The sequence below is a fragment of the Cygnus atratus genome, chromosome 15 (assembly GCF_013377495.2).
Source record: "Cygnus atratus isolate AKBS03 ecotype Queensland, Australia chromosome 15, CAtr_DNAZoo_HiC_assembly, whole genome shotgun sequence".
NCBI classification, from domain to species: Eukaryota; Metazoa; Chordata; class Aves; order Anseriformes; family Anatidae; genus Cygnus; species Cygnus atratus.
This window is the reverse complement of record NC_066376.1, coordinates 11,247,894-11,274,210: the sequence shown is the minus strand read 5'-3', so window position 1 is coordinate 11,274,210 and position 26,317 is coordinate 11,247,894. Positions and strand designations below refer to the sequence as shown.

Genomic DNA, 26,317 nt, shown 5'->3' with positions numbered 1-26,317 from the left:
TGTGACAGATTCCAGTCCTTGGTTCAACATCATTAGTCACTGTTCCTTCATCAATAACGTATGTGTTGTAATGGAGAATACACTTATTAAAATCTCAGATGTGCCTGAGCTGGAAGGGTTGTGAGCACCCCAAAGCACTGGGTTAAAATTCAAAATTATCTAGACTTATCAGAGAGACCAATTCAGTATGGGAAGTCTGACATTTAGGAAAGAAAAGTTGTCCAAACACAAAGCAAACAAACTGCCTAAGCAGCAATTTTTTGGCAAAGGACCTACAGTTTGCACTAATTGCAAGTTATGCTGTTGGCATATTGAATGCCAATATCAGATGTAAACACAGAAGAACCAGTTGTAAACATGTTTTCCCTTATCTCTCCAGCAAGAGGATCTCTCAGCTGGTATCCTAAGATCAGCTTTCAAAAAGAAAAGAATTCTGAATCTTCCCTTGCTCCTCTGCTAAATGGGGAAGTACGTTTTGAATGGGAAATTCTTGGTAAACTCCTCTAGGAAGCTTGCCTTCTTCCAGAAGTGTGTAGTTCCGTGTCCTTTTCCAGGAAGCACTCTCCAGGGCCATGACTTTTTATCAGATGCTAATAAGAGAAATATCCAAGCTACCTGGATAAAGCTATTTGCAATCCCTTGAGAGGCTGGCAAAACTGTCGCGATCAGGTAAGCCATAGCTGTCAAGCTCATTTCCTGGTGTTGTTTTAATAAAAATGAGCTCTCAGATGCCACTTGCCTTGGTGACAACCACATAACAAAACACTTTGTTGTTCCTACAATCAAGTTGAAAAACGTGATGCCCAACGCAGTTGCTCCCAACCAGTTGACCGATGCTCTGAGCAGCGGCAGCCCCCGCCCAGCTGCCCCAGTGCCATGGCCGAGCATGGCACCACAAGGTCTGGCATGTCCCTGACGCCAGCAGGGCTCAGCTGTCCTGGCTGTGTCCCCCTATCTCCTCAGGCACCCCCGGCCTCCTCACTGGCTGGGCAGCATCAGGAGCAGAGAAGGCCTTGGCTCTGTGCGAGCCCTGCTCAGCAACAGCTGGAACACCGGGGTGTGACCCATGTTTTTACCTGCCTGCATCCAAAACACAGCACCATATGAGCTACCATGAAGAAAATTAACTCTATCCCAACTAATCCAGCATCCTTACTAATTTTCTGATGCTATTAACTACCTTCTCCTGATAAATGTTCTTTGTGGAACATTCTGAACATGAGCCAGCAGTGTACCCAGGTGGCCAAGAAGGCCAATGGCCTCCTGGCTTGTATCAGGAATAGTGCAGCCTGCAGGACCAGGGAGGTGATCGTCCCCCATACTCTGCTCTGGTGAGGCCACACCTCGAGTGCTGTGTTCAGCTTTGGGCCCCTCACTACAAGAAGGACATCGAGGCTCTGGAGCATGTCCAGAGAAGGGCTACAAAGCTGGTGAAGCACCTGGAACACAAGTCCTGTGAGGAGCGGCTCAGGGAGCTGGGATTGTTTAGTCTGGAGAAGAGAAGGCTCAGGGGAGACCTTATTGCTCTCCGCAACTGCCTGAAAGGATGATGTGGGGAGCTGGGGGGGTCGGCCTCTTTTCACAGGTAACTAGTGAAAGGACTAGATGGAACGGCCTCAAGTTGTGCCAGGGGAGGTTCAGCCTAGAAATGAGGAGACATTTCTGCTCAGAAAGAGCAGTCAGGCATTGGGACGGGTTGCCCAGGGAGGTGGTGGAGTCACCGTCCCTGGGGATGTTCAAGGAAAGGTTGGATGTGGTGCTTAGGGACGTGGTTTAGTGGGTGACATTGGTGGTAGGGGGGTGGTTGGACCAGATGATCTTGGAGGTCTTTTCCAACCTTAATGATTCTGTGATTCAATGTTTCTGGTGCAAAACAGTATTTCAGGATAATTCCTAAGGAAGGCAGTCTTCTGGAAACCCCCTGAGAACATGGACAAACTTACGTAAGGAGGCCTACACACTTTTGGACAGCCTAGCAACTGCTGGAGGCTCCAGCTCAGGCTGCAGCCAGGAGCAAGGCTGCACTGGCTGGCTAGCTCTGATAAAGGGACCACGGCTTCAGGCCCCCATCTTGTGGCAGTGGGGGTGAGTGACGGCGACAAAACATCTGGCTGTTTGGAGCACAGCGCTTCTGTGGCCAGGCAGAGACAGGGCACTGCCTGCTGGGACAGGCTGCCTCCTCTGAAACTTGCCCTGCTGTGTCCTACCTAAGGACACAACAAGGTGTGAGAGTGATTGGAAGTGAAAGCCTGGCAGAGGCAGTGGGGACAGCAGCCAAATCCTGACCCACACACGTACTATTCCCCTGCATTGCTCCTTACGCTTCACTCTTCATGCACACACAGGCCCTTATGCATGGGCATACATATGCTTTTTTTGCTCTGTATATGCTGCCCCTTGCTTGCTTCCTAAGCATGTGTGCACATACAGTGCCTGCTAAGCCTGAAGGACATCCATTTCCTTTCTCGCAGCCTCACCCATGTGCTGCCTCTTGCACACACATTGGCTTTGCCACGCTCAGGACTGCAAGGAGCAGCCCAGCAGCTTTGTCTTCTCAGCACGGGGTGGTGATGCCTGAGGCTGCTGCTTTGCAAGAGCAACTGACAGTCACTGGAGGCTGCAGGGGGCTGGGGCAAGTGCCCATCCTTCCACCCAGACCCACCGGTGTGGCACATAGGCCAGGGAGCAAGGGGGCCTGTGACAACTTCAAGTTGGCTCCGTGCCATGGCTTTGCTGTGCCGGCCGCCCCAGGGCTTTCTTGAACCTTCATCCCTGCATCAAGCACTTCTGAGCCCTGGCAGGGATGGGACACAGTTACTCAGCACCTGGCATGTTTTAGGTCCGTTTCCCTTACCTTCCCCTCCCCCCCACCCCCCCGACTATCTGCTGTCCTGGTCTCTTACCACACCCACAGGCTGGAAGAGAGCCCATGAGACTCTGTTATCAGCCACTTGCAGCCCCCCACCTGCCATGGCCACCCCACAGCCTCACTGCTGGCCACGATAAGGGCTGGGGACTACACAGAGTCCCCAGTGCTGCTTCACAGCCTGCTCTCCTTTTCCTGCCCCGACATTATACTGCTGAGGTTCCATCCCAAAGAGCAGGATCTGGGGCTGAGCCCCAGGTCTTTGAGGGCTCCCCTGGGAGTCCCTCACGCCTGCTGTCCCCTCAGTGTGCCCCCAGCACCCCAACCAAGCAGCACACTAGCACCGCATTATTAGATGAGAACAGAGAAGTCCTACAAGCATTATACAGCCAGTTGTGGGGCTGCATGGAAAGCTGTCCCTGTACAGGGCATCCTCACTATGCCATCACACAGCTGGTGGCAGGTGCCAGGAACTGCCTGTCCTCCAGTCTCCTGCAAGCGCTTCCAGGATGAGGTAATCTCTTCCCATGCAACTTTGTCCTCAGTGTGGTAAGGGGTGCACAGGACTCTCCACCCCAACTCAAAGGATTCCGGCGTGACTATGGTGCTCTGGTGGGAAGGTCAGGACAGGCTGGGGCTGCAGGGAGATCCCAAGGACCAGATTCTGGCCACTTGCTGGCCTTTCCTCTCCGCTAGTGCCTAGAAATGTTCTGCTCTTGCCTGCAGCTTGTCTGCCTCCTGGGCACCACCACCCAACCACCTTCTCCTCTCCAAGCAGTGAAGAAGACAGAACCCCTTTCCTGTGCATGCCCACCTGGTTCAGGGGATCTCCAGTTCGGGTGCACAGAGCCGCTCCCTCCCTCTCCCTCCCCATGGAGGAACAACCAGAGCAGGACACCAGGGCTGGAGCACAAATGCAACAGATTTTATTTCAGATCATTTGGCTGCTCGCTGTTGGAAGGCTGGCAAGAGGGTGAGTCCAGCTCTAGCCACGGTGCCGTCTAACGGTACTTGGCAGTCAGCACGGAACCCACGGCGCACAGGAACTTGTCCAGGGAAGCGTGGACCTCTGGGGTCAGGGCAGAGGGGTGGTGGATGGCAACCACCACCAGGAAGCAGTGGCCCAGGAACTGAAAGGCAAAAGGAGATGGTGAGCGAGTGGGGGAGGTAAAGGGGTGGCCGAATGGCCCAGGAGGGGTGCTGAAGAGGAGCTGGGGAGGAGTCACTAGAGTCTCACTTTGAAGTTGACAGGGTCCACACGGAGCTTTTGGGCGTGGAGGTCACTGAGCTTGGAGAGAGCACCCGCGATGTCATCGATGTGGTTGACAGCCTCGACTAGGGCAGCCGCCACCTTCTTGCCATGCGACTTGATCTGAGCAGAGCCGTGCTGCAGGTCAAAGTGGGGGAAGTAGGTCTTGGTCTGGGGGTAGGCGATGAACATCCTGTGGAGCAGAGCGAGTCAGGGCCAGCGGGATCAACGGATAGGGGGACAAACCGGGTGGGGTAGGACACGGACAGTCATGGTGGGGGAGAGCAGGGGGCTGGAGAGGAGAGGATCAGAGACAGACGGAGGACGGGGACAGACACCTACCTCTCCAGGGTCTCGGCGCCATAATCGTCAGCATGGCCACCGATTTTGGAGAAGACACCCTTGACGTTGGTCTTGTCAGCCGCGGACAGCACCATGGTTGCAGCTCCGCGTTGGCAGCCCCCAGCACGGGTGCCCCCACTGGCGCCGCCGGCCTTATATCTCCGTGCCGGGCCGGGCGCCGCCCGCCCCCGCCCGCCCCGCCGCGGCTGGACCTCGGCCAGGCGGGGCCGCCGCCCTGCCCCGCCTGCGGCACCAGCACCATCGGGGGGGGGGCCGACCCCGGCATGAACTGGGGTTGGGGTGAGGGTTAGGGTTAGGGGGGTCTGACCCCGGCACGAGATGGGTTTAGGCTTAGGGTTTGGGGGGGCTGACCCTGGCATGAACTGGGATTGGGGTTAGGGTTAGGGTTAGGGTTAGGGTTAGGGTTAGGGTTAGGGTTAGGGTTAGGGGAGTCTGATGGGGTTAGGGTTAGGGGTGTCTGACCCCGGCACAAGATGGGATTAAGGTTAGGGTTTGGGGGGGGCTGACCCCGGCATGAACTGGGATTCGGGTTGGGGTTAGGGTTAGGGTTGGAGGAGTCTGATGGGGTTAGGGTTAAGGGGGTCTGACCGCAGCACAAGATGGGATTGTGGTTAGGGTTCAGGGGGACTGACCCCGGCACAATCTGGAGTTATTGTTGGGGTTGGTGGGTTTCAACCCTGGCAGGAGCTGAGTTTGGGGTTAGGGTTAGGGTTAGGGTCTGTGCTGGCACAGGTTGAGTTTAGGGTATGTGCTGACACAATTGGAGGATTCCCTGGCTCTGGGGAACGGGGTACACACAGCAGAGCCAGGGGGTCAGCACCAGGCACAGATGCAAGCACCAGCCTGCAGCAGCAGGAGCTGACAGCTGGGGAAGGAAAGAAGGCACGCAGGGCCACAGCGGCCCATGGTGAGTCCTGTGCACCCTGAATGATGAAGGCGAGCAGGGCAAGGAAGATGAGGAGGGTGAGGAAGATGAGGACAGCTGGCAAGGTGAGGGCAGCAGTGCTTCCAGTAGGTTCGAGAGCAGGCGGGTGGAGGACAGTTCACACCCGTGTTTCCTCCGTGGCCAGCGGTTCTTATCATTTGTGTTTGGGGGAGATTAGCTTGACCTGGCACCATGTCAGAGCATGGGAGGAGGGGGGAGCAGAGCCCAGGGAAAGAGTGGCAGGGCAGAGTGTTTTCATCCTGTGCACACATCAGTGGGGCAAACTGCAAAAGCGGATGAGCCCTTCAAACTGAAGGCACAGGAATATTTGGGAGTAAATGAACATGGAGACAGATACATGTAGATAATGCTTCAGAGCATGGAGGAAAAGCACTGTGTGTTCATGAGTGCACTCACAAAAGCAGGAGCCAGCATGGCACAAGGACTCCTCAGAGCTGTTTCTGTGCATGCAGGGTCCCAGTATGCCCAGCTGCCTGCACTCAGCCACTGCTTTCCTGATGCACCTTCTCTCATCCCTCACAAACTCTTGTTACCTCCCTCTGGTGCCACAATGCAGAATAAACCCTGGGCTAGTTTAATATCTTATAAACCATCACCTCCCTCAGATCTAAAGCCAATGATTTTGTTTTGTTTTGTTTTGTTTTTGATTCAGGCTCCAAGAATGTGAAACCAGTGGCATTGGAGTATGGCTCCGCAGAGACCAGCTCGCACCCTCCCCAGATGCCATGGGAGGAGCAGACACCCAGGGCAGGGGAGGGGGGCACTTCCCAGGCACTTGCTAGAGATTTGTGGCTCAGGGGCTTGAGACCAAGAGCAGTGTTTGTACTTCATGGTTCACAGTGGATTTTTTGTCACTCCGTGAACTTGTCTGATTGCCTGTGGAGCTCATGCAGGCACTTAGCTCCCACAGCATCCCAAATCAAATCCTAAACCGTCATGGTGACAGAGCCAGGAAGGGTTAATCCTTCCCCATGGAAAATCCTTCAAGGAGATCCAGGAACCATGGTTGGCTTCACATACCCTTACCCCCCACCCAAGGTTTGCGGGCATGGGCAGGTGACAGGCTGAGCTCTGTCCCCGAGGTCCTGCTACCAGCTTCAGGATTGTGTTTAACTGAGCAGGCCCCAAGCTGGAATGGGAGAGTGAGCAGGGCCCTGGAGAGTAGCCATGGACCCCAGGGCCAGTGCCTCCTCCCCACTACCACAGCCAGCCCCGCCAGCAGATCTCTCCATTCTGAGGGATGTGGGGAAGCAAACCAGCCCACCCTGGGGCCCCCGATGCTCAGTCCCAGCACACACGGACACAGTGCTTTGGCAATGGTGTCTTTATTGAAGATGCAAGGGTACAGGCAGTGGCTCATCTGTACTTTTCAGCCAGCACGGCAGCCACGGCCGACAAGAACTTGTCAAAGGCAGCATGCATCTCGGGGCTGTAGTCTTTGCCCAGGTGCACGGCCAGCACCACCTGGAAGCACTGTGCCAGCAGCTGCAAGGCAAACCAGGGCTTAGTACCCCTGCTCTGGACGGATGGCCCTGAGTCCAACCCACCCTGGCCCCAGCCCCTGCCCAGCTCCCATTCCAGACACAATCCCAGCTTCTGGCCCACATCCCAGATGCAATCCCAGTCCCTGCTCTCTGGCTGCTGGCCCCCAGGACTGTGGCACCCAGGACCGCAGGACCCTGGCCCTCAGCCCCCAGGACTGCCAGATGCCAGGAACCTCAGACCCCAGGACCCCCAGACCCTATACCCCCAGACCCTCAGACCCAAGGACCCTAGTCCCCGCTTGCCTTGAAGTTGGCGGGGTCAACACGCAGGTTGTAGGCATGCAGATTGCTGAGCTCAGACAGGGCCTGGCTGATGTTGTCCAGGCTCTTCACAGCATTGCCCAGGGCAGCCGCCACTTTCTTGCCGTGGCCACGGACCTGTTCAGAGCCGGGATGCAGATCGAAGTGGGGGAAGTAGGTCTTGGTCTGGGGGTAGGTGATGAACATCCTGCCGGAGCGAGGCCAGTCAGTTTTGCTGCCCTGCTGCTCTGCCCGGCTCAGCCCGCACCCCATGGCGCTCTGGGTCCCAGCCCACACCCACTGCAGGGCTCCTGCTCCCTGCTGCCCACCCCATGAGGGCCCCCTGGGCCCAGCCCACACCTCTGCAGAGCTTCATTTCCGAATTCCTCCTGGTGGCTAGCCACCTTCTCCCACAACTGCGCGATGATCTTCTTGTCGTCGGCGGTCAGCATGGCGGCAGCTGGTGAGGCAGGCTGGCAACTGACGGGTTTCTGTGGTGGAGACACCCACGGGGCCGACCTCTTATAGCACCCTGCGCTCCCGCCCTGGCCTTATCTTATCAGCGTGGAGGGGTGGAGGGGCTGAGGCCACACAGTGCCGGGACCAGGGAGAGGCTGCAGCAGTTCCTTGGGGGGCCCCAGCTTCCCTGGAGGGGGCCCTGGGCGCCCGTCCCCTAGGGGGGCCCAGATGGGGCACCACTGCTCTGCTCTGCCCTGCTCTGCCCTTCCAGCTGGGCTGGCCCCCGCAGGTAGCCTTGCTGCAGCAGGCAGAAGGGATCTGAGGCAGCCCCTCACCAGGCCTGGGGCTGGGGAGAGCACCCAGCAGGGCTGTGCCTTGCAGTCAACAGCAGCCATCAGCACATCCCATGGGTGCCATAGGCCAGCCACAGCCTTGGTCTTCCTTGCCAGTGCTCCTGTCCAGATATGCCATTCTCCCCTCGACAAGCCCTGCTTGGCTCTTTGTCACTTGAGTCAGGGTGTGTCCCACACCTGCCCCTGGCCCTCCTGTCCTCCAGCCTCTGGCACGTGCAGCCCACTCTGAGCAAAGATTGCTCGGGCCACCTCCCCTCCCCGTGCTGCCTTCGCTTTCTGCACGCTTCCAATGCCTCTGAGCTAGAGCCATGGACAACCTTTGGGGCGAGTCCTTGCAGGTAATGTCATGGACCTGCTGTGGGAAAGGCATCTCTCCATCAGCACAGAGAAATCTGGGTGGGGGAAGAACCTCTTTCATTGGCACATTGTCTTTCCAAAGTCATGGAACCATAGAATCATAGAATCACAAAGGTTGGAAAAGATCTCCAAGATCACCTGGTCCAACCATCACCCTACCACCACTATCACCTACTAAACCATGTCCCTAAGCACCACGTCCAACCTTTCCTTAAACACCCCCAGGGACGGTGACTCCACCACCTCCCTGGGCGACCCGTTCCAATGCCTGACTACACTTTCTGAGAAGAAATTCTCCAAAATTCTCCAACCTGAATCTCCCCTGGTGCAACTTGAGGCCATTCCCTCTAGTCCTATCACTATAGGTCCATACCTGCATGATTGTCAGGCCTGCACTTGTTGCCTCATTCCCATCCCAGTATGTGCTCCTGCCTCTCCATAAATGCTAGGACACTCCATAGGGCCTATGGTGGTTGAGGACTGTCTTACCTTTCATTTATCTCTGTATGAAGTCATTGATACAAGTTTGGGTTTAGGGATATACCAGGTGCTGAGCTACCAGATCCCCCTGACTTGAGGACGTTCAGGCTGGATATCAAGAAGAGGTTCTTCACTGAGAGGGTTGTCGTGAACTGGAACAGGCTCCCCAGGGACATAGTCACGGCACCGAGTCTGTCGGAGTTTAAGAAGCATTTGGACTGTGCTCTTAGTTACATGGTCTGATTTTTTGGGTAGACTCGTGTGGTGCCAGGAGTTGGACTCGATGATCCTTATGGGTCCCTTCCAACCTGGGATATTCTATGATTCTATGATTCTACCGTGTAAGTTGTTGATTTAAACCTCCGAGCTACCCAAAACCCCACCAGTATAGTATGCTTTAAAAACTTACTGGTCACAGAAAATGCTGTGGTAGACTTTAACAGGTTTAGAGCAATTTGATGGTTTCAGACCTTCTGCATCTTCTCTCTCACAGGTACCCAAATACAGAGCCTAAATTTTGTAAATTAGATGAACACTACAGCTCACTGCACCAATTCAGGCTTGTTGATCAGAGTTTGCTTAAGACTTTGCACCCATCTTTTCATGTCAAAAGTCCTCTGAGACACACATGGACAGTGAATGTAACTTGATAAATATCTCACTGAAAGAGCAGGGATATAGCTCAGCAAAAGAAACAGGGGTCACTCAGTCCTTAGACACAGATCCTTTCTAAGATGCACTATACATTCAGTTTGTTCCACATGTGTGGGAAGCTTATTTAGTCTTTGGCATGCCCATAGCATGTGGCTTACTTAGGTAGAGAATACACCAACAAATGAAGGGGCTTTTGATTTTCAAACCGCTCTAAAAATTTCTGTGTTTTCATGAAGAAGTGATGCATCACTGTAAGTCTTGGGAAGACTTTGGAAGAAGAAGCAAGGATGTAAACAAAACAGCTCACACATCTTTTAACATCTGGGAGCTGGGAAGGAGTCAGTGGGAGTCAGGAGGGCCTTGGCTAGTGAGGCGTGAGTAGGTATGTATGGAAGATTCATGCCTCCCCCCCAGGCTGACTGTTGATGCAGGTCAGCAATACAGGTGACCCGTATTCTTCCATCACCTTTTTCCAGACAAACACTCATAATTTCTGGTCCCGCAGATGTCATCAACACTCCAGTGTTGATGTGTTCACTCCAGTGGCCACTAGTTTTCCCAAATTTCAAATGCATGCAAAATTCCCAGTATAAAAACAGGAAACGTCAAGCTGAGGGGATGGTCCCTTTACCAAACAGATGTGGATAGCAGGTGTGATAGCCCAAGGTGTTCAAGAATACACCAGATACCTTGACCAGACCCTGTGAAGAACAGCATGCAAATACAATGCCCAGCATCACCTTGTGTACATCCCACCATATGAAATGCAGCTATTGTTCAGAACAAGCTGTGCTGGATTTTGGAGAGGCCAAATGAAAAGCCTGGGTCCATTCAATATCCTAGAAGGGTAAAAGAATGTTTCCTAATCAGCTTTATCCTGGATGGACCTACCTTCTGAACTCTGAGCAGTAGCAGTCACAGGGCTCTAGCCTCTTCTGGGATTCTGCTCAATGGTATGTTATTTTTGCTATGTACGTGAACTTAAACAGCTTACCATTTTCCTTTCCATATTATGTAGAGATTTCAGGACACCCCTACCTGAATGCTACGGTGTAAGTGGAACACGTGAAGATGAAAGCACAGAGACCATAGTTCACAGTTGAATTATTTATTGTGGTTTGCAGATGACCAAGCCCCTGCATAGGGGATTTGAGAGGACTGCATAGGAAGGAGTGAATACCCCAAAGCTTGGCAGCTGTGATGTGCCATGGATGCGCGTCCCTCATCCTCTGCGGAGGCCATTTATCTGTACTTCTCAGTCAGAACAGAAGAAACACTGGACAGGAACTTGTCCCACGCAGCATGAACTTCTGGGGTGAAATCACTAGGATAGTGGGCAGCCACAGAGCACAGGATACAGTGGGAAAGCAGCTGTAAGGGAAAACAAGATGAATTCCATTGTAATCAGTAACAGATGCCAGTCTGAGCGTCTGCAATTGACCTTGGTTTGTCCCAGCATGCTTTGGAATGACAAATACATGTCCCAAACAGGTGACGTTAGTGCCTGAAGAAGGAGAGTGTGTGAAGAAGCAGACTGGCCTCTTGTATTGTGCAGAAGGCACTGCTTGATATAAATCCCTCTTTCCAAATGTCTCTTTCTTCTTCACCAAAGGGGATTCAGATTTTATTAAGACTATTCAGGGAAGGTGATACCACCTGACATGTAAGGAAGATTGATAAATTACAACAAAGGCAGCAAGGACTCAGGTCTGTCTAACACAAACCACAGGAGCACCTTGAATAGTTCTTTGCTTGACCCGAACCAGATGTTTTATTAGAAGATCCAGTCTCAGGTTAAAAATCAGATTGGGAACCAGCAGCAACATGAGTTGACAAGGCTGTACCATACAGTCAGGGATCAAACAACCATTAGCAAAATGATCTGTGGTCTCTAGTTCTGTGACTGTCTGTTTTCATTCTTGAAAATGTCTGTGTTCACTTACCTTGAAGTTCACTGGGTCCACCCTAAGGATGTAAGCATGCAGCTCACTGAGTTTGGCCAAAGCGCCTCTAATGTCATCAATGTTCTTCACAGCTTCCCCAATGGCATTCATGACCTTGGAGCCATGGCCACGAAGCTGAGTTGAGCCTTGGCTGAGATCAAAATGAGGGAAGTAGGTTTTCGTCTGGGGATAGCTGGAGAAAAGCCTGGAGGAGAACATGATAGTGAAGTTTGGCAGTGGAAAAGGCATGCATGATCTGACAAAACCTCCGGGCAAGTACACTGTAAACCCACCAGCTTCAGAAGTACACTCCTTCAGCAGTTAACAGAGTTTTGGAAGCTTGAACCTGGCATCAGAAGGTCTTTCTGCTCTTAAACCTCTTCTGTAGTATGTACAGATTAAACAGTGGGCTAATCTACACATACTAGAGAAGAACGAAATGCTAAAAAAACATTTTAAACATAATGTATTTTTCTAAATAAATAATAGCCCCAAATTGTCACTACATTTTCTGTATTACACTGTAAGCCAGTTTCCAGGACTGGCTTACAGTCTTAAAACTACTATGAGCTGAACAAACCAGAATCAATATGAGTGGTACTCAGAGTCCCAGGAGTATCACAGTCCTTTAGATTGATTTTAAATAACATTTAAATAACATTGAATAGCAATCACTTCTGAAAAATTTCCAGAATATTAACCTTTTTGTGACAGCTTGCTTGATTTGAATGACTGGTTTGCCGTGCTGTACTTCATGCAGGGTCCAGTTGTGTTGTTTCCTAACAGCTTTTTATGTATCAATTGGAGCAATGAAACACGAGAACCCAGTGAATCTCATGGACAGCTATTCCCTTGATGCCCATTATATGACAACTTACATGATAAACCACTGAAAGTTCATTTCCTAATAGTAATAACTCTGTTTTAGGTCATCAGGTATGAATGACCTTGAATTTCTCTTAGGGCTCCTACCTATCAGTTCTTCTGAATTGCCACAATCAAAGTAAACCCATAAGATTATTTAGGAAAGTATCTTTGCTGTAAGATTTTGAAACCATCTATTAGCATTTAGTAGCACAGATGTAGTTCCAGGAAAAAAAAAAAGTCATATTAAACAACATGGAGATAATCAAGCAATTCTCATCAGTCCCAGTGTGACTGTATGAATCTCACTCATACAACATTTACACAAGAAGCATCCTAATAGCAAATTCAGAGGAGGCACCCTCTGGAGAGGGTGTTCTGGGTGACTTACCTCTCCAGTGATTCTGCCCCAATGGCATCAGCTTGGGTAGCCACCTTTGTCCAGATGGTGATCACGGCAGCCTTCTCAGCTTGAGTGAGCGTCATTGTGTGGGGGAATGCAGGCTCAGGCTCCTTGCAGTGAACACTCAGAGCAGGTTTGTACTAATTGCCCTCGCAGCCCTGGTTATAAAGAGGCAGAGGAGAGTGGACCTTGGGGTCTGTCCACATTCATTGGTCACTCCAGAGGCCCACCCATGGAGGTGGGAGACTCTTATCTCCCCGTGAAACAAAGCCTTTTTCGGAAAGGGTCAGTACACTGGCCTTCTGTTTTGCTGGTGTTATCAGCTTCTTGCTTCTTAACATAATGGCTATGTGGCCCGAAAAAAATGTCTGGACACATATTGATACATGAACAGAGAGAGAGTGCTGGAAAATTCCAGTGATGGCAGATTAAGACACATCTTTAAGCTGAGGAGCATGTGGATTTCAAGCATACTAAGAAGCTTGGAGAAAAACCTTTATGTTACCTTGCTTCACAGATGTGAACACCAGACCATGTCTTTCTGTGGCATATCATACACTTCCAATTCATGTGGCCACCACATGTCCTAATATTATGTTAAATACTTCCTGGGTAGTGCTGGGAACAGGCTGGGAGATGCACAGCATAGTTCAGAGTGGGAGTGAGACCCTGCTTTTGTGGAAAACTGCAGATTTTGCCACATGTTTCAGCACTTCCAGGCATTTGCCAGCCTCTTGCAAAGAATTAGGGACCCACTCCACTATTGATATTGCTTATTACAGCAACAGTAGTAATGATTCGTATGGATACAGGGAGAGAGAGCTTATGAATTTGAGACATTATGAAATTGAGAATATTTCTTCTAAAAAGAGGCATGTATATGTGAGAAAACCCGGTTGGATGCACGTTTCCTTACTGTCCGTGGATCTCAAAGTGCTGAGACCAGAGGGCTTCCTGAGACAGTTAACATACATGTTTCCCAGCAGTTTATTTCCTCAACCTACAATTCCCTCCTACAGAGATCTGAGTTACATCACTAAGTGCCTCATACTGCATCTCTTTGATTTCTAGCTGTATGGTTCCTACTGTTAGTTATCTCTGGTGTTGTAAAGTAGCCCTCAGCACCTCAGACAGTGCTGGTATAAACTGTGCTACATGCTGGACATGCACAGGAAAGCCTGGTCCCATGCTAGAAAGCTTGTAGCTTCAGGGCTTGGAAAGACCAGCACAGGTCTGTAATCACAGATATGTGGGCAAAATGTCAAAGAAATACCCTTCTGGAGATGGTCGCTTCTGATCCTCAGAGAGTATCCTGCCAGCACATGAAGCAGAGGTAAATCTCTCTGCCACCCTGATAAACCACAAAAGCAGTACACACCACTGTGCATTGGCAGCAATGCACAGCAAGCTGGCTGGTACAGGCAGAGGCATCAGTGCTCTCTGCCCAAATAGCCTTGCACATTTGTGCTGAGGAGGTTGATATGTATAAGCTAGATTCCTTGCCAAGACGTGTCTGTGTTTCACAACGCTACCAACAGCTACAGACGATGCTCCCCAGACATGGTTGTCCTGCTAAGAGGAAAGCCCTTCTAAGGATCTAATGATACTTGGGTCATGTATGCATTGGAGTACGTCCAGCCAACAGTTATCTGAATGAAAGTAGCAGTGCCAGTGCAATCATACCACCCAGCTCCCCTAAATGTCACACAGGAGCATGCACCAAACGTGGAGCCTCTCTTGAGAGCTATGGTGTGGCTGTGCTGTGCTGCCGGGCACCGGAACCCGACTGCCAGCATGTATTGGGTTTGGGGTGTGATGTTCTTATAGTGGTTTTTTTTTTCTTTTTTTTCTTTTCGTGTCTTCACATGAAGTTAGGTCTCTTCTATAACAGGAAAATATTATATTCAGTTTATATAGCATAAATGGAGGGAGGTATCAAGGGAGGCTGTATTCATCACCTCTTACTATATGAATTAAAAAAAGTGCAGATTTCCCACAGGAAAATTACTTTGATAATAATGCTGCTGTTGTTTGTCTCCTCCCAAAAGTGCTGCCTCTTATATTGCCCACTGCATGGCAATGCTCCAAGTTCTGCTCAGTGAGAGTGCTTGAGAGAAGTCACTGTGACTCAGATATAGCCAGGCAGAGGCCAACAATACTCCTTTCTATTTTGTTGCCAGCTGTTTAACCTGAATATCAGTCCTCCATGACTGGAGGATTAAGGTTTGTGTAGGTACGAGGATCAGAGTGATGCCTGCACTGGAGGCTTGTTGGTTTATGTGTATAAATCTTCACGGAATTTGAATTCATTTTCCGAGTTGCTCTTGCACTATCACAAAAGCCAGAGCAGCCAAAAGGTGACAGTGGTTTGCTAGAAGGAGCTCACCACTTGCCTAGGATCAGGGCTGTGCTGGGGACAGCTTGAGGAACTCTTTAGAAACATGCTTGGTGGGAGAAGTATGATTTACAGCCATATGTGGCAGTGTGACAGGAAGAGTGATGGGCTCTGCCCTTGCATGGACTTCTCAGCCAAGTTCTTCCATTCCACTGTTTCAGCTGCCCACAGGATACAGAGACATAGAGGTCCTGGCCTACGCGATGCAATGAATAGGACAACACAGCTGCTGTTATTCCTCTGGTCACAGGGTTCATCATGAAGCTATGTCCTCTGGCAAAGTGCATCAGACATGCCTTCCTCTCTTTCTGCTGCTTCTCATAATTATGTTTCTTAAATCTGTAGCAGAATGTGCGCTCTGGTGCAGATGATGAATCTTTGTCGTGAATCTGTGAAATGTCACCAAAGCCCTGGAAAAGAGCAGCAAGGCTGGGCTGGCACACACTGTCATCCTGCACAGCAGCTTGGCCTCAGGGCTGTCTGCCCTCCCACATCCTGCTCCTGCAAGAACAAACAGAACAAACAGCAAGTGAAAAAAGTGTTTTTTAATATTAACATAAGTCTTTTTTAATCCTTGAAAAGCAGGCTGTCAGATTTTCTCATTGTAAAAGCCATAAGTCAGCAATAGACCTGTTTGCTCGTTATAAAAGTGGGATTATAATTTCCATGAGCCCTGACTGTAAATCCTGACTAATTGAATGGCTGCACCTCTGTGAGATCAAGGATAACTGTCCCCATGAACCCATATTCTGCACAGGGCCTGCTTCCCTCTCAGGGGGAATTTCAGTGTATAACAAATGGTGGCATATATATCTGCTCTAACTCTGACAAATGTGGAGTGTATTAAGTTTTGGAAATCTTAAAAGTAGAATCTAAATCTTGCCTTTATTCTCTTATTTCCCTCTAGCGCTCAAAGAGCATGCAATATTCTAAAGCTTTGCTTTAACTAAACTCATCTACAAGAGCTGGAAATGGCAAATATGTCCGTAATTTATAATTTAAGAAAGTAAAAATATGCTTTGAAGCAGACACACTGGGAAATTTTAACATAGCTGCCCAGCACCGGTGCATGAGGAATGCTCTGCTGTGATAATGTGACTGCTCTTTAATCACTCTTAAACAACTCTCTCGCCTCAATGACACCTTCTCTTGCTTCAGTTGTTATCACCTGCCTTGCAGAGAATGACAGCGCAGATTAAGCCCTTTGCTGCATGTGCTCATCTCCCTTCCATTCTTTCAACCACCCATCTTTCTGCCTGATGTCCCAGGGAAGAATCTTGCAGAGAAAACTCCAGAGTGGGTATACCTCAGATTATTCAAATATCTAAATATTGCAATCAAATACAGAAGAACTTACATGCAAAACCCAGGACATCCTCTATCATAATTGTTGATAGTTTTCTGATCTTATTAGAACACAAAATAAGACAAATGCACCAAAACAGCTGCCGGGCAAATAATGATACAATTAGTAAGCTAGAGGCATTAAATCTATTAATTTACAGGAATCTCAAGACAAATTGTATCAGCAGTGCACACTGTGCTGCAAAGTGCCCTGAAATCATACAATGAACATAAAAAACAAAACCAAATGTGCATTTCCATGAACACAGAGAAGACTGATTTCCAATGTGTGCCTCCTGTGGAGATCCTTCAGTGTCTGAGCTGTGAGGAGTGACAAGTTCTTCAGTTACGAACACTTGCTGATGACAGTACCATTGAACCAGCTTTTAGTAAAGTTCTAGAGTTGTAATAACTGAATGACTAAAAATGACCGAAAGAGATCATGGGACATGAAAGTAGTGAACGGGTGTGTGGGCATATGGGAAGGCGTGGGAATAAACCTTCCCACAGAAAGCCAGATGTAGTGTGGGGTTTTGCAAATAATGGCAATCACTGGCCCAAGACTCCCATAGCTGGTGCAAGGCTGCCAGGGCAGGTGCCCCAGCCAGGAGCCAGGTGTCACGGTGGGATGGGTGCTGTCACTGCCCTGGGGCACCGCAGGCACTGGCTGAGGTCCAAAGCGCTGGGGGAAGCGTGCTGAGCTGGAATAAATTCGTGGTGTCGGGCTGAACTAGGGGCACCGTCCATAGGCATGCGAAGGACTGAAACGGAATGGGTACACCAGGCTCGAGCGTGAGGCGCTAGCTGTACTGAGGGCATTGGCTCAAGTATGAGGTGCTGGGCTGTCCGTTGGGCACAGGTGTGACCTGGTGGCTGCCGGTGGCGGGTGCACGCCATGCCGCGCCGTGCCGCGCCCTGCCGGGCTCCCGAGTGCCGCCGGCCCCGCACCGGGGCAGCTCCGCCCCACCGGGCTCCACGGGCCGCGGATACCGGCGGCTGCGGCGGCGCGTCCTCGGAAGCGGAAATCAGCCGAGCCGTGCCGCCTTCCTGCGGGCTAGGCCGTGCCGAGCCGTGCCGAGCCGTGCCGCGCCGTGCCGTGCCGTGCCGGCATGGGCGAGAGCACCAGTCCCATCAGCGTCATCCTGGTGAGCTCGGGCAGCCGCGGCAACAAGCTGCTCTTCCGCTTCCCCTTCCAGCGCGGCGCCGAGCACCCCGCTGCACAGGCCAGTAAGTGCGCGCTGCCGCTGGGGTCCGCCCCGTGCCGTGCCGAGCCGTGCCGTGCCGCTGGGCCCGGCTGCTGGCCGTTGTTCCTGCACCTGAGCCCCTCGCCCACCTCACAATCCTCTGAGTGGCCTGGTGTGTCCCCCCCCCGCACGCTCACCTGACGCCCCCGTGGCATCACCATTCCCTCATCCCCGCAGTTGTTGGTGTCTTGGCACCCCAAAGGCATCCTCCCCCTTCTGAGGCTCGTCTCTTGGTGGTTGGTGTCCCCTTCACATGCATGCAGACACACAGCTCCCGGTGCCTTGGCCTGCCTGGCAAGGCGCACGCATCTTCGTGGCACAGAGCAGGGCTACGAAGCTGGTGAAGGGCCTGGAACACAAGTCCTGTGAGGAGCGGCTCAGGGAGCTGGGGGTGTTTGGTCTGGAGAAGAGGAGGCTCAGGGGACACCTTATTGCTCTCTACAACTGGCTGAAAGGAAGTTCAGTGATTCTATTCTGGATTCTATTCTGTTCTTTGCTGGGCAGCCATATGTGCACCCCTCCTTGGCATGGGGTGCTCACACCTCACCAGCCGGGCTGTCCCCAGGCTGCTGCCACAGGGCATGGTGGAGGCACAGCACTCCGGGTTGTCCTGTGTGAGGTGTCTGTCTGGCCGAGCATGCCGAGCAGGGGCTGAGTGCAGGTACCCTGACTGCAGGTGCCCATGCTGACATCTTTGAGGAAGGTGAATTTGAACCGTGGTAGGGACTGGCGTTACTTGCGATGCGGTATTGTGTTGCTTTTTTGATTTGTTGATGTTGGATCAGCTGGAGCACTGGGGTTTCAGAACTGTGGAGGATGGAGGAAGCAGAGTAAGGAAGTGGAAGGGGGAAAGATACTGACCTAGGAGAAGGAATTCAGAAGAGACAAAGTGAGCTTTAACAAATAATGGGTAGAAACTAAGGAGCTTCATAGAATCATTAAGGTTGGAAAAGACCGCCAAGGTCATCTGGTCCAACTGTTCTCCTGCCACCACTATCACCCACTAAACCACAACACTAAGCACCACATCCAACCTTTCCTTGAACACCCCCAGGGATGGTGACTCCGCCACCTCCCTGGGCAATCCGTCCCAATGCCTGACTGCTCTTTCTGAGCAGAAATGTCTCCTCATTTCTAGGCTGAACCTCCCCTGGCACAACTTGAGGCTGTTCCCTCTTGTCCCTTCAGTCCATTGTGTTGAATAATCAGGTGAAGGAGGTTTCATTTATACAGGAAAACAGGACCTTTCAGGTCTCAGCCAGTTGCTGCGGAGGCAGTTTAGCTTGTACCTCTTTCTCCATTGTTTCCAGCCCCAGAAGGTATCTGGGATGGACTCAGACCTGCCTTCAGCAGGAGTCAGCCTGGAGCCAGGAGTAGGATAACTGCGCCTGTGCCTCTAAATGAGAATCAGTATGGCCACCGGTACTTGCCAGCAGGAAGAAGAGGTGGAGGCTCTGCAGGGTGGCTCTGTACACCAAGCATTGGCACAGCCTCCCCAGGGCAGTGGTCATGGCACCGAGCCTGTTGGAGTTCGGGAAGCATTTGGACAATGGTCAGACACATGGTTTGTTTTTTGGGTTGTCCTGTGAGAAGCCATGAGTTGGATTTGATCTTTGTGGGTCCCTTCCAACTTGGTATATTCTGTAAATTCTATAAATTCTGTGTAGTCTTCTCTTGGGTCTGCAATGGCTGACATGAAGCCATGCTTGTGCTGACCCTGTGCAGCCGGCGAGGCTGTTTCTGTCCTGCACTTTGAGGTGCACTACTACTAAAAAGTCAGAGCGGCTTTGAAAGGGCTTAGCATGGTTGGTGCCTCAGGATCACAGCGTCATTGCTTGCAGATCTAAGCCATTTCCAGGCAATGTAATTGCAGGTAAGTTAGAAATGATTTTTGATTTCAGTGTGAGTTTGGTGCCTAAGAACATTTGATGATTTGGGCCTCATTAAGAACGTACTAAACTGAACATGAGAGTCACCTGGTAGGTGAGTATGTGGTACATGGCCTAAAGTTGTTCTGCATGAATCTTTGCCAGCTGCCATATATCACGGGAGATTTGACACCCTTTTTTAGGTTGTGAGTAATTTTTTACCGAGCAAAAGTCATTGTTGAATCCCTCTCTGTTTTTTATAAGAAAAATCTGAATATATATACATGTATATATATATATTTGCTGTCAGTTTCCCTCCTGTCTCTCTCCTGCTTTTTGTTTGCAAAAGATTTTGATATCTGTCACCACAGCGGGGGCTTCTGGAGCATTATCATTCTGCTAAAACCTGAGTAATAATAAGGGAAATTAATTGGTCAGATTTTTATTTTCCACTCTCTTGAATTGCAAACTGTTACCCAGTACTTAAGAGAAAAGTTATTTCTTTGTATGTTTTGCTTTATTCTCTGTATTCCCTGAAAATGTAAGCTTCTTTCTCCTATTTTTTAATGTGTTTATGAGTAAAAATAGAAAAAAAAGGAAAAAAAAATCTGGTATTTTCACTTAAAAAGGAAAGGATTCTTACTTTTAATGTTACTTTTTTTTTGGAGCTTGATTATAGATGATTTTTAAAAGGGCACAGACAAGTATTCTTTAATGTACACTTTAAGGAGGTTGTTCCTTGAAAAAGATGTCTTTATTTTTTGCTTCAGATAAACCAAGGAGTCGATATGCTGTGAATAGCTCTGGTGACACCTCAGAGGATCAAGATGGGGACTCCAGGTAGGGAGAAAACATTTCACTTTGCCTGAGTTTGAAACAGGAGGAGATGGCCTCTCTTTCTGTTGCCTGCTAGTTCAGCAGGCAAATTCTCGTACAGTGTGTAGAAGACCTGCAAAGAGATGCTCTAATGCCAGGTTATGAGCAAATTAGTGCTTGGTAAAGAGGAATGTATCACGAGAGAATGCTAGTGAGTCTGTTGTTTTCTGGGCACGGTATTGGTCAGATGTTTTGTGCTTGTTAGAAAGGCAGTATTACTCTTTCAAAGCTAGGAGTATTAATCCTTTGGCAAAATTCCACTTTTCTCTACCTGCATACCTCTAACTGGATATACTATATAGTTGCCTCAGATTCTTCCTTAGCTCATATAATTGTCATACAGAATTGCTCTACACTAATGAGTAACTAATTTTGTTTTTCCAGATATAGCTGCCTGTGTATCCATGGAGTGAAATAGTAGCTCAAAAGGATACTGAGACTTAGAGACTTTTTCAGGAAATCAGCGGGTAACAAATGCACTGAAAATAGACAGTATGTTGCTCAGCATGCATATACATAGAAATGGACCCTCTAATTAATTTTTGGAGAAAATCTGAAATTTGCCGCATTGTTCTAAATTTATCACTATCGGATATGAGACGAACCTGGGCCATAGTTCAGTTCCAGATCTTTTTTGAGATGTGTCTTTTAATTTCAGATATTAACAATAGTGTAGTTGCTGCTGTTCTTTATTATAAGAATGAAAAAGAAGTTGTCATCACTTATCCTCAAAAAAATAAATATCCCAAACTTGCAAAGTTTAATCTTGTTCTTACATTTGACTGAGAATAGTTTCACTGAAATGAAAACCACCCATGACAGTAAACTTCATCAAGTTTGCGTGTTTTTCCAGGACTGGGACTTTATGAAAACAGTACAACAGATGTAACACATCTTGTTTGAGGTCATTTGTATGTATTGCATCTTCTGATATCTTTGAAACCTTCAAATGCAGCATTCTACCATGTCTCCATGGGACGCAGTGTGGTACGGGGCACAACTCCAGTGGGACCACACCATGTCTTTAAGTCTGATATTTGTTGAATGACATTTCAGACTGTCCTGTGGAGAGCAGCTAGTATGCATGTTAGGAGGGCTCTGTGCATGTTTGTTGGTTATCTCAGGGATTTTGTTGGTTGCTGTTCAAAAACGCTGTCTCCAGTATTTCCCTAGATAGGTTTAAGGCAGTATTGGAAGTGAGCCAGCTTCTTTCTGATACCTATTCTTGTTGCCTCCTCCACTTTGGCAGGTTGGAAAAAACACATAACGCAGAGCTGTGCTGGCTGGATGTTGTCTGTGGTGCTGAATTAGTATGATGCAATATTGGCTACTACTGTGGTGGAGGAAGAGCTTTTATCACTTCAAATTACAGTCAGATGAGAAAACTGCTCTTAATTTAGTATTTTCCTGAAACTGGTTGTAAGTAGATTGAATGTGCTGGCATGTAACCTAAATTAAACAAAGAGTTAAATGATTTTATTGTAGTGGTGTCCAGAAATTGGTGGTTGAAGGCTAGTGCTGAAGTCTCTTGGGTCAAGTATTTGTTATTAAGCTTTTAGTGTTTAAAAGAATTTAGGGAACTGACTTTCCTAAGCTCAAAGTATCAGCTTATTGCCATCAAGTGGGTCTGGACAGTTCTGAAGTGCTGAGTGAGAGAGTATTAAGACAGAAATCCTGCTCTGTAGTGATGGTCTTCAGAGAAAAATTGCTATTTGTACAGCCTTACATAGCAGTACATACAGATCCATGCTGTACTGTCTGTAGCTGATGGTTGTCACGTTTACTGGAGTTCATAAGCCTTATAGTTACATCCATGAAGTTGAGGTGCCAGCCAACACAGGTCTGTTAGCAGGAAGGCCCTTATTACTATCCCCTATGGATCTGCCAATAGCTGCTATTCAGGTGAAAGGGGAGTGGGAGGAGCGGAGCATCTATATTGCTCTGCCAGATCTTGAGGTCCAGCACACTGCTGTGCTGCTTACACAGGTATACATCTACATTCAGAAATGCAGTGTTTTTCAAAATTGAGTTTCTGTCAGTTTTGTTTACTGAAAAGCCTTTTCTGAATACCAGTGTAATTAGTGTCGTAAATCCATTGAAAAAGCTGTCTCTCGCACTAATACAGAAGAGAAGCTTTCAGATTCATTTAATGCAGCCATACAACTGATGCAGCAGCTAAATATCCTTCTCTTCAGCGATAGCAACTAGTAGAAGAAATCACTGAAGCTCTCATATGTAGGTAGAAACCATATGCCAGTCTTGGGTACACAAGCCCTTCTTCCAGCACAAAGCAAAAACCGGTTTTCAAAGCTGTGTACAACAGGTGGCTCAGAGTTTTGATCTGTGTCTGTATTAGGAGTAACAGGAGTTGGTGCCTGTGGAGCAGAAGAGATCCTCAGGGGAGAGTGGAGGCTGGGAAGTGCAAAAGGTCTTGGAGAGAGCGAGATGCATGTGATTTACAGCCTATGTGAGTAGACGAGGGAAGGAAAGAGCTTAAATATCATGTACTGTAAAACCAGTACTGTCGCTGAACCTGTGGGATTATTCCTCAGCAGTGTTCTGATTGTCGCTTCTGAGCTCCAGTGTGGAATGTTTTTTTATGTTTCTACTGAAGGCTGGAGAGGCCAGGAGTGGAGCGACTGGATTTGTGAGAGCCATCCCTGTTTCTCGAGTGGCAGTTTTGTCCCTGTAGGTTTGTTCTTGTGCAGCGCGGTGGTGTGGCAATTCTCTTCCCGAAATGCTCGGTTTAGTAGTCCACAGAGAGTGAGAGGGTTTATCAGCATGAAGTCCTATCTGTGTTCTGGTGGTGTTGATTTTCTTATTGGAGTTGTCCCGGATGAAAGTAATTTACGAAGTGGTTTTGTGTTATTTTTGGAAGGCCTCCTCAAGGAAGTGTTGGCAAAAAGATTCCTTTAAATCACCACGTATCAGTAATCTCTACAGATGTTTTTGGCAGCACGAGTTGGGGCTTTGGAGAGGGCAGTCTGCTACGTTGAGTGGTTTGATAATGTTTTATGTTCATTAACAAAGGTTATTTCAGATCTCTCTTGCTGCTACAATAGTTCTCATGAGGGTTGAATGCATCTTCTTTTATAGTGGATGACTGTCCATGATTTACTGATAATCTAGGATCAAATGTATCCTAGATAAGGTTCAGTATTGCTTTTTTTCTAAGCTGTTGGAACCCAGATTGATTTACTTTTGAGCTTACCTCTCATGGAGCAGTTAAGGTATATGTATTTCTTTATGGCTTCAGAAAATGAGATGAGTTCAGGTGCCTTAACTCTCCATTTCCATATTTGTATGCATAATTGGATTTCTTGTGACCTTCAGACATGAGTTTCCTGGTCTTCATTATACTTTGTTTTTTAAAGAAAAATGCAGCCTATTCATGACAGTCCTGCCTCTAGGTTACTGGTGTGTATCTGCCGTATTGATTTCTCTTCAGTGGAGCTGTGTATTTGGGTCTTTAGAATACAGATCTTTTCTTCATTCTAAAAGCAAGTCAAGCAACAAAAGTGTTCAAGGTGTGTTGATGATGGCCAGGCAACAGAGAGGTGTTGTTAAGATTCTGTTACTGTCAAAGCAAATCACCTGTCAAGTGTCTCTCTTTGCTGGCTTCTTAGTCTTTCATCATTTGCTCTCACCAAAAACATCCTTCATTTTTTGAGTGCTATATCAATAATATATACCCTTCAGAACTTATGGAGATGCCCACCATCCTGGAAAAAAGTAAGGCAGTAAAGACATGTAGCAACTCTTGAAGTCAGAAGATAATGCTTTGTTAAGTTTGTTTGAAGTGCATTTTGTAGTTTTCTTTGGAGGGCAGATACTCAGCAAAAATTCTAATGAAGATGCACATAGAGGAACATATGTTACACCAGACTTTGTATTTTTTAGTAGCGTAACGGACTAACTGAGGGAGATTTGGTAAGCTTGACAGCATTGATGTCATTAATTGGCTACATGCTTTTTGCTAAAAACAAAAAACAAAAAAACATCAAGTTAATGACAAAGAAGGACTCAAATGACCCTTTCTATCAAACAGTAGTTCTCCTGTGGTAATGTTTCTGTATCCTCTGTCCCTCTTTCACTGGACCTCAGTATTCTCCCTTGTTATTTGTTCTGAAAGGCTTCCTTTCTGTAAGCCTGTGCTTTTCTTTTCAGCCATCCACCCCTTTAAACATCCTTTCTGTAATATCACCCCCGTTGTATATAGTTTGTCATTTGGGATTGTTCTACCTTGTCAACGTGACTTGTGGAAATCTACAGTGGACAGTATGAAGCTTTTATCAGATTCGTTTTTCATTATGGATTCATTTTTCTAAAGTCCTTTTTCCCTTGTTATTTGGAAAACAAAAACAAAACAAAACAAAACAAAAAAACAACTACCAAGCGGTTGATAGAATTAAAATAGGTATTTGTTTCCCTGATACAAAAGTGAGTGCAGCTGCTAACAGAGCCTTGCTCTGTACACCTTTCAGGTTCTTTGCCTTGAAAACTTTTTCTGCCTGCTCTTCCTAAGTTACCTTCATGCTTGTGCTGTGGTTCTGGACAGACTTGTACTTATTGTTTAGATCCCTGTGGGAGAGCAGCAGCAGCTGTTTCTGCAAAGCCCTTTAAAAATAACCCTGGCTGTGTGTGGAACAGTAAGTGTTTGCCATCCTCTTTTTCTAAGTCTTGTGGGTATGGAAGCACTAGCACCAGTGGTGAAGAGCTCTGACACAGCTGGGGCTGCGTGGGATGTTCCTTTGGCGAAACCTCTACTGACAGTCTAGAAAACAAACTGACGTTTATAATCTGCTCTAAATCAGACTGCAACACCTTCTGTGTTTTTGTTTTTTTGTTGTTTGTTTGTTTGTTTGTTTCTTGTGAGGTAAGCGTCAATTTAAAAGTGCAGTGTAAATGCAATTCCATAAATGCAGCATATTGTGGGAGCACATTACAGCAGCCAGTGTTAGTGAGAGGACTAAAATGCCTTCAATTTCAGTCTGCAATATATCGCAGGAATTCACCTACCATTAATTTTGAGGCTTCTCAATACTTACCTTTCCGTTACAGAAGTTAAACTCTTAATAGATCATCGTAGTATTTAATGTTATCTTTTCTCTTTTTTTTTTTGGTGTGTACTTGCCTCGTTTATTTTCTTTTGTTATGTTTTTGTCTTGTGTTTATGGCCATGTTCCCATTTCAGAGACCAATGTCCTCTAACTGATGAGCAATTGGTTTCAGGGTAAGACCAAATGTTCTTAATAATCACCTCTGTCTAGAATGGCTTTCTTTTCTCACTATCCTTTTAATTGTGCTTTGTTCCTGGTTTCTACTTCACACCGAATGATGACATAATTATATGCTAAATCACAATGTCTGTAGGAAATGTATTGCTGAGGTTTTATGCTAGGATAATTACAAAGGTCCTACTAACATTTCTGTGCTTTCTGTAGGGTATCCAGAATGGGTGTCATACTGTCCCTCTGTGAATTGAGGAAAGTTGTGACCCTCCAAGAATGCAACAAAGTATAGTCTTAACGTTGTAGTTATTCTGACAAGGAGCCCTAAAACAAATTGCTTTCTGACAAGCAATGAATTAAAAGTACAGATCAGTAAGTAAGCTATTCAATCTCACAGTAATTACGGAGAGCTCTTCAGAGACCAGGTTTTGAGCGGATGCTCCGGTTGCTTGTTCTTGTTGCCCCACTAAGCTAAACTGGGTGACTGCATTATACCCCTTCTTGAATGTGTGGAGGGAAAAGTGCTTATCTCTGCCAGGTGCCTCAGAAGTATTAAACCCCATCTCTAGTCCCCGCCTAACAAAGATGATCACCCAGATAGTCAGCTCCCTTTCTAAACTGCTTCAAAGACGAATTCT

At 48.2% G+C, this 26,317-nt stretch overlaps 4 protein-coding genes across 9 annotated transcripts in view; 1 reads left to right on the top strand and 3 right to left on the bottom strand.

Annotated features, from left to right (window-relative positions):
- Positions 1–3,770: 3,770 nt before the first annotated feature.
- LOC118249159 (hemoglobin subunit alpha-A) lies at positions 3,771–4,645 on the bottom strand. The gene is made up of 3 exons (XM_035548872.2): positions 4,458–4,645; positions 4,104–4,308; positions 3,771–3,996 (listed from the first exon to the last, which is right to left on the bottom strand). Exons 1-3 carry the CDS (start codon positions 4,550–4,552, stop codon positions 3,868–3,870), a joined length of 429 nt encoding a protein of 142 aa, XP_035404765.1. The 5' UTR covers positions 4,553–4,645; the 3' UTR covers positions 3,771–3,867.
- Positions 4,646–6,780: 2,135 nt separating this feature from the next.
- On the bottom strand, positions 6,781–7,660 carry LOC118249202 (hemoglobin subunit alpha-D). Its single transcript, XM_035548932.2, has 3 exons — positions 7,569–7,660; positions 7,212–7,416; positions 6,781–6,909 (listed from the first exon to the last, which is right to left on the bottom strand). Exons 1-3 carry the CDS (start codon positions 7,658–7,660, stop codon positions 6,781–6,783), a joined length of 426 nt encoding a protein of 141 aa, XP_035404825.1.
- Positions 7,661–10,753: 3,093 nt separating this feature from the next.
- On the bottom strand, positions 10,754–12,804 carry LOC118249203 (hemoglobin subunit pi). The gene is made up of 3 exons (XM_035548933.1): positions 12,710–12,804; positions 11,455–11,659; positions 10,754–10,882 (listed from the first exon to the last, which is right to left on the bottom strand). Exons 1-3 carry the CDS (start codon positions 12,802–12,804, stop codon positions 10,754–10,756), a joined length of 429 nt encoding a protein of 142 aa, XP_035404826.1.
- Positions 12,805–17,466: 4,662 nt separating this feature from the next.
- Positions 17,467–26,317, top strand: part of NPRL3 (NPR3 like, GATOR1 complex subunit) — a 50,675-nt gene continuing 41,824 nt past the window's right edge. Inside the window, exons 1-3 of one of the 6 annotated variants that reach the window (XM_035548818.2) lie at positions 17,475–17,687; positions 20,343–20,412; positions 25,643–25,681. In XM_035548818.2, the coding sequence (XP_035404711.1) occupies positions 17,570–17,687; positions 20,343–20,412; positions 25,643–25,681 (227 nt within the window). In that variant the 5' untranslated portion in view covers positions 17,475–17,569. Of the gene's footprint in view, positions 17,688–20,342; positions 20,413–20,832; positions 20,916–25,642; positions 25,682–26,317 lie in introns of those variants that run through there. The other 5 variants (XM_035548826.2, XM_035548822.2, XM_035548819.2 and 2 more) reach the window with 5 other exon arrangements.

What these genes read in the sequence shown, in the direction of transcription:
- LOC118249159 (XM_035548872.2), bottom strand. Translation starts at nt 4,552, where the DNA reads ATGGTGCTGTCCGCGGCTGACAAGACCAACGTCAAGGGTGTCTTCTCC. An exon ending in GGCGCCGAGACCCTGGAGAG is followed by an intron (nt 4,309 to 4,457) that starts GTAGGTGTCTGT and finishes TCTGCTCCACAG; the next exon opens with GATGTTCATCGCCTACCCCC. An exon ending in TGGACCCTGTCAACTTCAAA is followed by an intron (nt 3,997 to 4,103) that starts GTGAGACTCTAG and finishes TTTGCCTTTCAG; the next exon opens with TTCCTGGGCCACTGCTTCCT.
- LOC118249202 (XM_035548932.2), bottom strand. Translation starts at nt 7,660, where the DNA reads ATGCTGACCGCCGACGACAAGAAGATCATCGCGCAGTTGTGGGAGAAG. An exon ending in GGAAATGAAGCTCTGCAGAG is followed by an intron (nt 7,417 to 7,568) that starts GTGTGGGCTGGG and finishes TCGCTCCGGCAG; the next exon opens with GATGTTCATCACCTACCCCC. An exon ending in TTGACCCCGCCAACTTCAAG is followed by an intron (nt 6,910 to 7,211) that starts GCAAGCGGGGAC and finishes TTTGCCTTGCAG; the next exon opens with CTGCTGGCACAGTGCTTCCA.
- LOC118249203 (XM_035548933.1), bottom strand. Translation starts at nt 12,804, where the DNA reads ATGACGCTCACTCAAGCTGAGAAGGCTGCCGTGATCACCATCTGGACA. An exon ending in GGGGCAGAATCACTGGAGAG is followed by an intron (nt 11,660 to 12,709) that starts GTAAGTCACCCA and finishes GTTCTCCTCCAG; the next exon opens with GCTTTTCTCCAGCTATCCCC. An exon ending in TGGACCCAGTGAACTTCAAG is followed by an intron (nt 10,883 to 11,454) that starts GTAAGTGAACAC and finishes TTTCCCTTACAG; the next exon opens with CTGCTTTCCCACTGTATCCT.